General features: G+C 43.7%; 1 protein-coding gene across 2 annotated transcripts in view; it reads left to right on the forward strand.

Moving 5' to 3' along the window:
• USP24 (ubiquitin specific peptidase 24) overlaps positions 1-12,598 on the forward strand; it is a 1,409,949-nt gene that overhangs the window by 456,669 nt on the left and 940,682 nt on the right. For both annotated transcript variants that reach the window (XM_069232604.1, XM_069232603.1), the window contains exon 28: positions 11,390-11,475. In XM_069232604.1, the coding sequence (XP_069088705.1) occupies positions 11,390-11,475 (86 nt within the window). The remainder of the gene's footprint in view (positions 1-11,389; positions 11,476-12,598) is intronic.

Raw genomic sequence — 12,598 nt, forward strand, 5'->3', positions numbered from 1 at the left:
GTTTGTTTTGACCTGATGAAGATCCACCAGACCACCATCTGTATGAGTGGAGTGCAGCCTCTGCATCACTGGTGCCTGGAACTGCCCATCTCTACCAAGCCAGGGCATGGGCAAGCACTCCCAATGCGGAGACTGGAGACTATGAATGGGATAGAGTCAGCGCTATCCCAAGCGTTGGATTGTCTAGACAATGCACCATCTGAGCAGTGTGGACTCTGGCATATGTGGGCCCAGCCTGTCAAAAGACAACAAAAATGTACGGTGAAAGGTTGAGTCACCTGAGTAAAACTAGTACTTGGAGAAATCAACACTCTAAATCTCTTGGGGAGAGTAGTCTGAGCCCAGATGAGTAATAAAAGGCCTGCTGCCCTAGTAATCCCAGGACCTCTAGTGTGTGAACTTGCATTATATAACCAGACAATACCTTTTCCAAGGTAGCAACCTAGATTAGTACTGACTGTCTTTTCACTCTCAGAAATAATCCCCTTTATAACTGTGCGTAGAACACAGGAGTTCAAGGCTGGAAAATGAATGCTTATTGTTTGTCTGTGTTTTTATTTGCTCATTATCAAATAATGTTTTGATGCAGACAGCATAATTCAGGTTCTGCTAAAAGGCCATCAAAAATTAGCTTCAAACAACATGCAATACTTATGTTATTTATATTCCTAATAAACATAGGGCAAAGGGATTTAAGCAGAGTTAAAAGATGAAATAAAAACCTCTGAAAAATTGAATGAAACACTGAGATAACTGTCATTACGCAAAAGTCCACCTCAGTCATTTAGCAATTCAGATAAAATATATGTCCTGAGTGGGGGTGGAGGGCTTAGATAATCAAAAGACCGAGTGGGAGCAGTTCACCATCTCAGATACCAAGAAACAGATACTAAGAAACAGAACATCTTAAACTTTGACATTCCAAAGATAGTCCAAAAGGACATCTTGTTTATACAGAAAGGGCCAAAGCCAACTTTACCTCTCTTTGATCAGTGTTCATAGCTGAAACAGTCTGACTAAAAAATGAAGTCTTCATCTTTCATGTCGACAGCGTAACAGTCAAAAACAAAAAGAAATGATATTAAACCCTAAGAGCGGTAACACACATTCCAGATCAAAACACAGATACTGACAAAACAAAGCCTGAGGTCAGTATCTCAGCTGTGAAAGCTGATCGACAGCAAACAGACCAAAAAGAAACACCACCTCATAAAACCAAAAGACAGACTAAGTGATGTCAGAATATTTTACCAAATCTACTATGGCTTACAACAAAAAGGAACTTTCAAGGTAGATATTGAGCATTACTCAATACCTAATTATTACTTAGACTAATTATTTTGATCAGGCATTGCAGTCATAAAACATCTATCATAATACAGGCAGAGAGAGAATCAAGGTACTGACATTCTTGAGGACATAGTCAGCTCCATTTTTCACAACATGCACACATGACTCATAAGGAGAAAGAAGTCACAAAGCTTAAACCACCTACTGCTTACAGAGGATCAGCAGGAATCAATACATTGCGAGGTAGATAACCAAGCAAATCGTTTAATTTTTTATGTATAGACGCATATCCTCCACAGTAGGACATATCTACTAAACCCTGTAGCCTGTCACCAACTAATTACTTAGCTTCTGATAATGGGGCTTTAAAAGAGCTGCAGATACATACAAGATTCAGTTAGAGAAGGAGCAAAATCAGTTATGGTATCTGATTCAAATTTGGTAAGCCATACAAAGAAATGGCGAATATCGATCAATGCTGCCTATGTGTTTATTCTGGAAAGCAAAAGAGATAATGAAGACTCTGGTAAATTTTAAGGCCGTAGTTTAGAGAATCGAGAAAAAGTATATGGCTTCTTAAGTATCATTCCGCATTAGGGAACTTGTGGAACCTAAATCCTTCATTGCGTCTGAAATTGTAGCTCATAAAAACTTTCATAATTAATTTTACATCACTTACTGCCTTGAGATAGAGAGCAAATAGATAGACGCCATTGTAATACCTGCTATTCAGTGGAGAACAACTATTACAAGTGCTCTGATGAGCAGACATGAGCATCAACGAAGGGAAGAACTGGAATTTGTTTAGAAAGAACAAATGCATGGCTTTATCTTAAGATCCAGTCTAGATTGACTCGTCAGGAGGTTAATTTGTTCATTTTGTCTGTTAATCAAACACGTCTGCAAATCCATTTTTTTAAACTCATCTATCAATATGAAGAGCAGGTGTCCAGATGCCATTGAAATGAAAGTGATCGAGCAGCAGCTAGTCAATGGAGAATAGTTAATGCCAGTACACTGTTTTTTTAAATATATTTTTATTTTATTTTGAAACCAGCTGAAGGAAAAAACACTACAGTCATGCTCAAAGTGTGCATGTATCATTAAATGCATTATCCTTGGTACAAAACATAGTGTGGGAGAAGTAGTGTATTGTCCTGTAGAAACAACACACACGTTTTTAAAATATATCATAATGTAGGCATGAAATGCTAGTCCCTGATCTGGATTATGGTGAGTGAGCGACAGGGTCATGAGATGACTTGTGAGTGTCCACTGTAGTACCCAACCCATAATATGTTCTCCACCAGCCCCAGATCTTGTCAAACTGAAGGGACAGCCTCTACTACCGTAGACCACGTTTTCCACTATCATGTATAAGTTAAGTGGGAACGACACCTCCAGTATAGCCGTGAGTTTCTGAATATTAACCTTCCATTAGGTCTGTATATTGGGGCATTCCCAAAGTGTGAGCGTAAAGGAACCATTTGGTTCCGACGGTCGCACACACAACGGTGTGATAGAGCCTTTGGCGGTCATAATATGCCCAGTGGAGTGTTTTTGATTGAATGAGGCGTGGACGCAATTTAAAGGCTACTTTTGGAGGGTGTATTAGTGCTGCCTCCCAGTCTAAATCTTCAAATGTCCAGTCTCTATCTATCTCTAAGCCTACCCAATGTATCAGGCATGTTATTAGTCTTTTATATGAGTATGAGATGGTGCCCTTCCCCAGCTCCTTCATTGGTACCTGCCTTCCAGTGGGGCGTATTCCAGGACCTCAGTTTGTTGCAACCCCTCGGCCTGCCATGCATGGTGTAGCCTCACATATTTCAAAAATTGGGGCGGGTGTAGTTTGTACTCCCGCTGTGTCGACGAGAAGGGCATAATGCCTCAATTTTTAAGGATGTCGCCCACAGTGGAGATGCCTATTGTGTCCAAAAAGTCAAAAACCTGCAGTTTCACCAGTTCTTTTAGCCAATTACCTTTTAATAGAGGTGATGCTCTAGTGATCTTGTGTGCCCAGCCAAATGTCTTGGTGGCTTTATGCCAAGCCATAAGTGTGATCCGTGTGGCTGGGGGGAGGCAACAGGATCTCGGCCTTCCATACAGATAATAATGTAGGTGGGATTTCTGCCTCAGCAGTGCCCGCTCAAGACGAAGGGTCAGGTGATCTTGTGGGGCAAAGATCCAATTGTTAAGATTTACCAGGTGTGCTGCCCAATAGTAACCCTCAACATCTGGGAGAGCCAACCCTCCATTAATAAGGGTTACGCTGTAACGTTCTAGTCACTATCTGTGAATAGACACCATTCCGCAACAGCATCTTCAGCTCCCCGCTGATTTTGGTAAATACTGTTTGGGAGACCGGATAATGTGTGTTCTGGAGCGCATATTGCAATTTGGAAGGTTTAATCATTTTGAAAAGGGCTACTTGTCCCATCAGCAGGTACTCCTTCCTCCTCACCATGTTGGATTGTATGTTCAATAGAACTCTACCAATGTTGCCGCTGGAGCAAAGGTCAATCTTTGCTGTTATAAAGATCCCTAGGTATTTGAACTCCTCTCTGACTATCTCAGGCTCTTGTTGCGTCGGCGGGGGATCTCACGGTTCCAGTAGGGATAAAAATATGGACTTGCCCCAGTTGATTCTGTAGCCCGTGAGTGCCCTGTATTCCTGCTGGGTCCGGAAGAGCAGTGCGATAATATACATTCGGTCAGTTACGTAGAGGGTTATTTTGTCTGCATAAAGTGATATATTTTCTTCCTGTTCGACTGTTTCTGAGATCTGGAATCCATGTATGCGGGATGCTATCTCATCACACAAACCGATGATTCCAACGTGAGGGCAAACCTGAGGTGTGACAGAGAGCACCCCTGCTTGGTACCCCTACCGATTGGGAATTCAGCAGAGAGCTTTCCATTAACCCTCACAACTGCAGCACGGTTGCGATATAGGAGTGCAATCCATTTGGTAAATGGGGGGGGGCTAACCTGATCTTACCCAGCATCTGGTCTAGGAAGGGCCAATAAACTGTGTCAAACACTTTATCGGCATCCAGGGATAGAAATATATGTGTTAAGTCTCGTACCTGCACTCTGGTAAGCCATTTATGTACTCACCTGTGATTAAGCCGTGTTGGCCTACCCGACCCAAATTCTGATGGATCACTATGGATCAGTGGGGAAAATAACCTGCAAGAGGCATGTAGCCAAAATCACGGCGAGCAGCTTCGGTCCTACATTTAGCAAGGAGATCGGGCTATAGGACTCATACCTGCCTTTCAGTTTCCCCTCTGTGGTATTGTTATAATTACGGCTTTCTGGGGATCTGGAGGGAGTTCCCATACCTCTTCTGCTTTCTGGAACCTACCTAACAAGTGGGTTCCTAGTGAGTTTACCTATCTCTTATAGAACTCAATGGGGAGGGCGTTTGGCCCCTAGTGTTTTCCCAGATCATATTTTGGTAATTGCGGCCCGTATCTCGGTCAGCATCAGATCCTGTTCTAGGGATTCCCTTACCGTCACATCCAGCCCTGGGCAGGGTATTGTCGCCAAGTAGTGTGCGATTTTGTCAGGGCTGTGCAGGGGTCGGGCCTTAGAACTGCTCGTAGTAGTGAGTGAATTATCTGACAATTTGGGCACGTATATCATAGGTCTCCCCTGTGCCAGCCTGGATCATCTGTACCCATCTAGCTTCTTGTTCTCTTTTACTGAGACACGCTAACAGTCTACCAACCTTGTCGCCTGATTCATATAGCCCATGTATAGTGGCCGACATGTGTTTTTTGTCCCTTTCCTGTACTAGAAGGAGAGGGTCAGGTCTTGAGCCCAGGGAGCCCTTGAGGTTTAGTATTTGAGTTACTAGCTCATCAAGCTAATGTTCTTCCATTTTCTTTTTCTGTGCTATTAAGTAATTGTGCCCTATCTCATAGGACAGCCTTGGATGCTTCCCACAGTGCCACCTTGAAAGTCACTGTCCCTTCATTTTCTGTAATATGTAACTCAATGTCCACTCGGAGTCCCTATCTTTTAGGTACCAAGCATTCAGTCTCCAACCAGACTGTCCCTAAGCTGCCCCAATTTAACTAACCTCGGCGAGTGGTCTGATAGGCGCCATGTACGTAGTCTGCCTGTGTGATGTCTCCCGTCTCTGCCATGGGTACCAAAATGAAATCAAGGCATGAGCAATCCTTATGTGCCCCTGAAAAGTAGTAGTATTTACGGTCTTATGGCATGGCATGGCATGCATCAGTCAGGCCCACTCTTTCTGCAAATTGTGCGAGAGCTGTTGGTGCGGAGGGGGGTGGTCTGTGCGCTTCAATGGTCAATGCCCACGTTCATAACATCATTAAAGTCCCTAACGAGGATATGCAAGGAGGAGGTTGATTCAAGAAGGACATCTGTGCTTTTGGACAGGGTGGATGCTTGGAGTCTCGGCAGAGCATAGACACTCAGTATGGTCATCTCTGTCTGCCTCAACAGCCTTGTTCACTAACATATCCACCTCCAGGGTCCACCCATGTTTTAGTCACTTGAAAGGGAGGGTTTTTTCTCACTAGAATGGCAACCCCATTGCACCTCACTAGTAAACCCTACATGCGCCAGAGTATGATATGCCCCCTGCTCCAAGAAGTAGCAATGCGTTCCCTGTAAGTGTGTCTCTTGGAGGAGTACCACATCAGTCGGATGTCTCCTGATATACTATGTTTCTAACCTATCTTAATTTTGTTCCTTAGACCATTAACATTGCATTTCAGTATCGTTAGGTGGAGTCCTCCATCTGACTAGTGTGTGTAGTCTCCTCGGGAAGTGTTGTAGTTTATCTGCAAGTCTATCTGCTCCCCCTCCTTGATGTATGACACATGACTGTTGACCATTAATCCCAACAATAACCAAAAAAAGCTACCAAACCTAACATAATCCCCCCCTTTCAACAATTGTCCTCCCACCTCACCCCAAAGGTCTCCCCTTAATGCAGAACATCTGAACCAATTCATGCCTGAAGAGAGTACGAGAGGTCTGTAGCCCATCAGCTGCCATAACTTGCTAGCCCCAGAGAATCATAAACAACTAGTGGAACTAACAAAAGAAGGAAAGCAGAGGTAACCAATAAAAAGAATTTGACAAATATGCCGTGGATAACGGGGGGGGGGAGGGAATGTACTGTGGGCATCCGCAGTCTGCTCCTTCAGCTGCTCCATGCCCTTTGTCCATTGCCAGTCCTGTCTTGATTTTGTTAGCTCTCCACTCCTTGAGATGCAGTGTCCTCATTCCAGGTTAGCAGTCACTGCTACCAATTGGTGCTCATGCTCAGAGGCCGGAGGGGAATCATCTTTCAGGTCACCTGGCTATGTCCTACCCCTTACAGTATCCGGCTTAGACTTTTTCATGAACAGGGCTGGGTCATCATCTGTGTTTGAGGAGATTCCCGATCTGTGTGCCTGCTGGTGATCAGTCAGTGGAGTTCCCTTACACCTTGACTGTGGTGTCTGTTTCTGCTGCAGTCATCCAGCTTTGTAGACTTTAGGCTGTGCCCCTCCCACTGGCAAAGTATTCTGACCAGAGCTCACCCCTGTTGTAGGCTGTTGAGGGGGCTGCTCCTCTATTCAAATCCATGCCTCTTTCAGCAAGTTAAAGAAGTGGTCCTTTCCCACGAAGATGACCTTGAGTTCTACCTGGTAAAATTAGCATATATTGTAATTGGAAGGCCTCAGTTGTATTTTATCTTGACAGAGTCAAAGGTACTGTGCTGTTTGTGGACCTCTTGCGAGTAGTCTGGGAAAACCATGATATTTGTATTCAACAAAGTCAAATCTTTATTTCGGTAAGTAAAAACAAAACATTAAAGTAAAATACACAACAAAAAGAAAGAGGGCTTCTAAAAGCAGGGTGGTACTAAAAAATTAAGGTAAAAGCACAGTTAAAAGGGACAAGACAAGTTTTAAAAAACAAACAAGAAATAAGCAGTCAGATAAACATCACTTAATATAATGAAAGGCTGTACTCAATAATGACAATAGTTCCATGAATCAACACTGGTTAAAAATATAATACACCAATATCTATATACTGTGGAGCAATCATACATCCAATTTGATAAATATAAATAAATAAGTCTACAAATTAATTCCCCACTCTTGCTCCTTAAAATTGCTAATCTCAGATGTCAGAATAATACAAACATTTTCCCCTTTTTTCCCCATTAAAAAAACTGTCTGGGTGGATGATTTTCGTTTTAAAATTCTCATGACATAAAGTAAAGGATTTGTATTCGTATCGAACTTTATCTAACTCAGTTGTTGCACTTCTTGTAAGATCATGCCTCAGTCCAAAAATTTTAGATAGCGGGCTGTCACTGGTTGTGGGGGGGGGGGGGCCCGGCCGGGGGTCTGGCATTTAAGGCCCAGTGGTCCCGCTCTATGAGAAAGCAGGGGTAAAAGGTGTTCATGTGAGAGTGAAGCTCCCAGCCATTCAGAAAGGCTGTCATGTTAGGTCCCTCCACTCCTGGAAAGACCACAAAGCATAAATTGTTCCTCCATGCCCGGTTTTCTGCGTCATCTACCCCGTGGGAGCAGTCCGCAACACAATGCTGGATGGCTTATATGTGCACAAACCCCATGTCCAGGTTGTGAAGGCTGCAGCATCCGCGGGATTCCCTGGGATTCAGGGAGCCCTCGTTGTGGAGCTGTGTGTCCATTTGAAGATGAAGCACAGAAAAAAGGGGTGGGTGGGGGGGCAGGGTGTGAATCAAGCCAGACTTAATGTGTCTGCCCCTCTCCCCAACAGCTAGTCCAGCCAAAATGTGCAGGTTTATATTTCGGTGGCAAAGTGGACCTTCAGGCCGCAGGACACTTGGTGTATGGTCCTCCCCTCTGCATCGCCAGCAGCCACAAGGATGTTTCTCAGTCTCTCCACTCTCCTGGGGGCCACAGGCATCAGCCACCCTCACCTGTGTATGTCCAGTGTCTGTTTATCTGGGTGGTGGAGGCCCGTAGTCTCTAGAGCCATGAGCACTGAGCAGTCTGTCCTTGTCCAGGGACCAGAGGAGCGGGGTGGCGGGACCACATCGATAAGCGCCAGTGCTCACGGTCACTTCTCACCCTGATGGAGGCTGCATCAACCCCTCCACCGCACCAGGGCCACAGGTCTTACCCACCTGTTGCTTCTGGGGTTTCTGCTGCTTGGGCCACGCCAGCTGGATGACTGGCTCCCCCTCACTCCAGTGGGTTGGGCAGAGCTGCTCCATCATCATATGTACGGCAGTGGAAAGAGGCATGCTGTTTCCCGCAGACTCCTGAGTGCGCATGTGGTCCCAGGACTGTCCCTCTGGGATCTGCTTCACTGGCAGTCAGGTCCAGTGGGCGGCTGTCAAAATGTTCTCCCTGACCGCCAAGATAGGTTACGAGCTACAGCCGTCAATATGTCTGCCCCTTCAGACCACGGCTGCAGGTTCTAGGCATCCCTGTAATTCACACAGTCAGGGCAACAGCAGGCATGGATTCAATTGCGGGCGAGTGGCATGTTATTGGTAGGATTAAGTCTGGGCTGGCGGAGCTTCCCTATCCCACAGATCAGTCTAATCGGTCATCTTGCTGGCCACGCCCGTCACCAATTCCAGTGCAGATATGAACATTAACAATGGAAGGACATGAACGTTGTTACATTTTACCAGGGACAGCATTGTTGATAAAGCCAAGGGCACTCTCAGCTTATAAGCAGAGAGTTTCTTTAACTTGTCTTAAAATTTTATTAGCTCAGTGACATTCACAAAGCTGCAGCATGACCATCAGTCCAAAACATTGACAGCAAATTCTTGCGTGACTATTCGCACTTGGAAAGAAATACAAATACGCCAATTGGTGGACAGTGGTTAGATGATGCTTACCATTCACACCTTGGAACCCATGGGGGGATACTGCACTATGATCAAAGCACAGAATCTAAATCAAGAATAGGTTCACACTCCAGAAGAAAGTAATTACGTATTTATTAAACAGTTTAGCTATTTTGAATTATAAATTCACATATGAGAAGTGCAAAATACAATTAAGACGTAAAAGAATTCAATCACTGTACATCATACTGGCTCTGGCTATGGTCGACGTTCAAATTTTTTTTTTGTATCATCTCAAATTAGAAAATTGGAATGTTGGGATCTCCGTTGAAGGCAATGGAGTGCTCCAGGCGTCTTAATGGCTGGTAAAAGCCTGGAGTTCCAATGTTCCAATGCTTGTCGCTGTTGCTGTGAACAAAAGCCTCATGGAGCCCGAGGGGATTTTAATCCCTTGGGCTCCATGAGGCCTTTGTTTCATTAATTAAAACATTTTGCGCTGTAGGGGCGGAATGTTCTAATAGCCTTATAGCTTGACGTAGTTGGGCTATACTGGCCATTTATGATGGAGTGGGCCTTTAATGGCCTGTATTGCCCGCTACAATAGGCTATAAGGCTATAGAATAACTCTGAAACCAACTAAGAGATGGGGGAAAAGTGCACATCATTTTGATTAGGAGAATTTTAAGATTCAAAACTATTGTTATAAATAAGTATCTACTTTCATAGCGAGCAGAAAAGCTGATCAGGAAAAGCTGGATAAACAGAAAATAATATCCCTTGCTTCTGGATAGGCTGTGCACTGTCACATTACAATGATTTGCAAGAGATACCTAAAATTATCTGATCAGTGAACCTTGATAAGGTTTTACCTGTTGAGGTCAGTGGTGTGTGACTCTGTAGTGAGCTGAATATTATGGGCCTGGTTTAGAGTTTGGCAGAGGGGTTACTCCGTCACAAACATGACTGATATTCTGTCCGTCGTTTTACAAGTTCCATAGACTGTAATGGAATTGTAATACAGCATACTGGATATTCGTCCCATTTGTGACGAGTAACCCTCTCCGCCGAACTCTAAATCAGGCCCCTATGTGTTATTGGATACATGCAGGGTTTTGACTCCATTGTTTTCTTGATGCCTCTGTTTATCACTGCAGTTGACTTAGGCCTCATGGTCTGCAATCTGTGAATCCTTGGCACCGACTGTGTGCATGTTGCTCCTGCAAGGTGCATTTTTTTCTAGTACTGTTTGATACCTGTGGAGTGTTGTGATGAACAGTTAATCATGAGAAACTGTGACCACAAACCAAGTGACCTCTGTCACTTGGTCCCTGAGGTTTACTCCTGTGTATATTGAATAACTTAGGATGACTCACTTCGTAGAGCAGGGGTCTTTAAACTGGGGAATGGGGCCCCATAGGGGTCCTCACGTGATCGGGGTGGGTGGGTTTATGCTAATAACAGGGCTTTTTTTTAAGCTAAACAAAATGAGCAACAGTAAACCCCTCTGTAATGGTCCTTTACTAATATGTTTTGTCATTTATATCCAAACTGGGAGGGTGTGCCAAAAGGGGGAGGGACACAAAATATTCTTCAAAAGCCCCACCCTCACTTCTAATAATCACACTGCGGATACTTTAACATGCGCAATATTTTTTGCGTAATGTATTTGATTGCATTTTTAAAACAGTAACATAACTTAACAGCAATGTTTAAAAAAGTGTAGACATATTTAAACATTGACCATTTAATAGAATAATTGTGAAATATTTGAAAGGTTGGGGGGGGGTTTGGGGGCGATGATTTTTTCTTTTCCCCTGGGTGGGGGGGTGCAGCATTAAAAAGTTTGAAGACCACTGCCGTAGAGGAATGCAAGCACAAGTCCAACTATACATTGTTAAATGATTAAAACATCATGAATTGAAGATGGATCGACCGTAGTTGGAAAAATTAGAAATGCATTGGTGAGGGAGAATACTTTAAAAATCATTTTCAAATATTGCCATAGTGTATGCTGACCTAAGCAATTATTTGAAATAAGAATGTAGCTGGCAACAGCTTTGTTTTTGCAACATTGGATAAAAGGCAGTGTTGGACCATACAGATGAAGTGAATAGACCAAAGCTTAATCTTATAAAGATTAGCCAACATTCCACGTTCGCTTGACACCTTTTATTTGTACCTTTAAGTTAAGAAATGTATCATGTATGTTAACTTACATTTGTGCTTCTATATTTCATTCTAGTGTTTGTATTCTTTTTTTGTTAGGAAAAATCTCTGCCAGGAGTAGTGATGGCACTAGTGTGCAATGTGTTTGACATGCTGTACCAACTTGCCAATTTAGAGGAACAAAGGTAACCTGTTATATTTTTTATTTTTATTTATAGAGAACTATATGCATCTCATAGAGAAAACACCAATTCCATATATACCCAGCATATACATGTCACACCTTAGAGTTCAGGGGAGGGTACATGATCAGTATACATTACCAAAGAGGCAAAAGCATGTACAGATCCATAATTGACAACGTCCTGAGAGAGGCAACAATGATCTAATTTCAGCCACTGACTTGTTCTTGAGTCAATGACTAAGTCACAGCAGGATGAGACCCAGCTCGGCGAAGGTAGTCACAGTAAGGCTCCCATATGTCCCTAGGTCCTGCCATAGGTGGTTGATGCTCTGAATACTGCTCCGCTGTGTCACCACAATAGGCCACCGATTGTAGCCATGCTGTTACCACATTACCACTGTTTCTCAACCATACCATGGCAACCTCTCTTTTAGCCAGGATGAGTAAGATGGATATGTGATGCCTGTCTGCCGCAGGTGCAGATGAAGTATCCCCCAACAAAGCAATTTAAGGAGAGGGATCCATTTCAATGCCAACAATTTCACTTAATACTTGTAAAACATCTTGCTAGTATTGCAGTTCCAGGACAGGTGTAGGAAGTCAGCAGCCTCCATCCCACACCTCTTATGTGCACTATGTTCAATACCCCTAAATCTTGCGAAATGTGCAGGTGTATAATATTGATGAAGCTTAAAGTGTATCAATATGCACTTAATATACACAGGAGTATATTTGAACTGCTTGCAACAGTATGCCCATCTTTTACCTTGAAGTGCACAGCCCAGGGCAGTCTCCCACCTCTCCCTGGCCTCCCTCAGGGGATCCCCTTCAGAAGCCAGGACAGCAGAGTACAGAAAGGATATGGAGCGACCCCATCCCTCCGCTTAATATGCGCAGTTAGAAGCACCATTTAATTTGGTTCTGCAGGGTAAGTAGTGAAGCCTGCCTTTACACCATACTGCAGTTTATAGTGAGGTAAGATTGCTAAGGCAGATTTATCTCCTTGAGACTGGCCAAGCACGGAAGCTGCCATTTTCAAAGACATCACCAAGCGTCATCAGCGTGTTACATTTCTGATGTTTTTCAATTTCTACATTCGCTCTACTTGAGACATTTATGTTCAT

Source organism: Pleurodeles waltl, chromosome 4_2, assembly GCF_031143425.1.
Source record: "Pleurodeles waltl isolate 20211129_DDA chromosome 4_2, aPleWal1.hap1.20221129, whole genome shotgun sequence".
Classification (NCBI taxonomy): Eukaryota; Metazoa; Chordata; class Amphibia; order Caudata; family Salamandridae; genus Pleurodeles; species Pleurodeles waltl.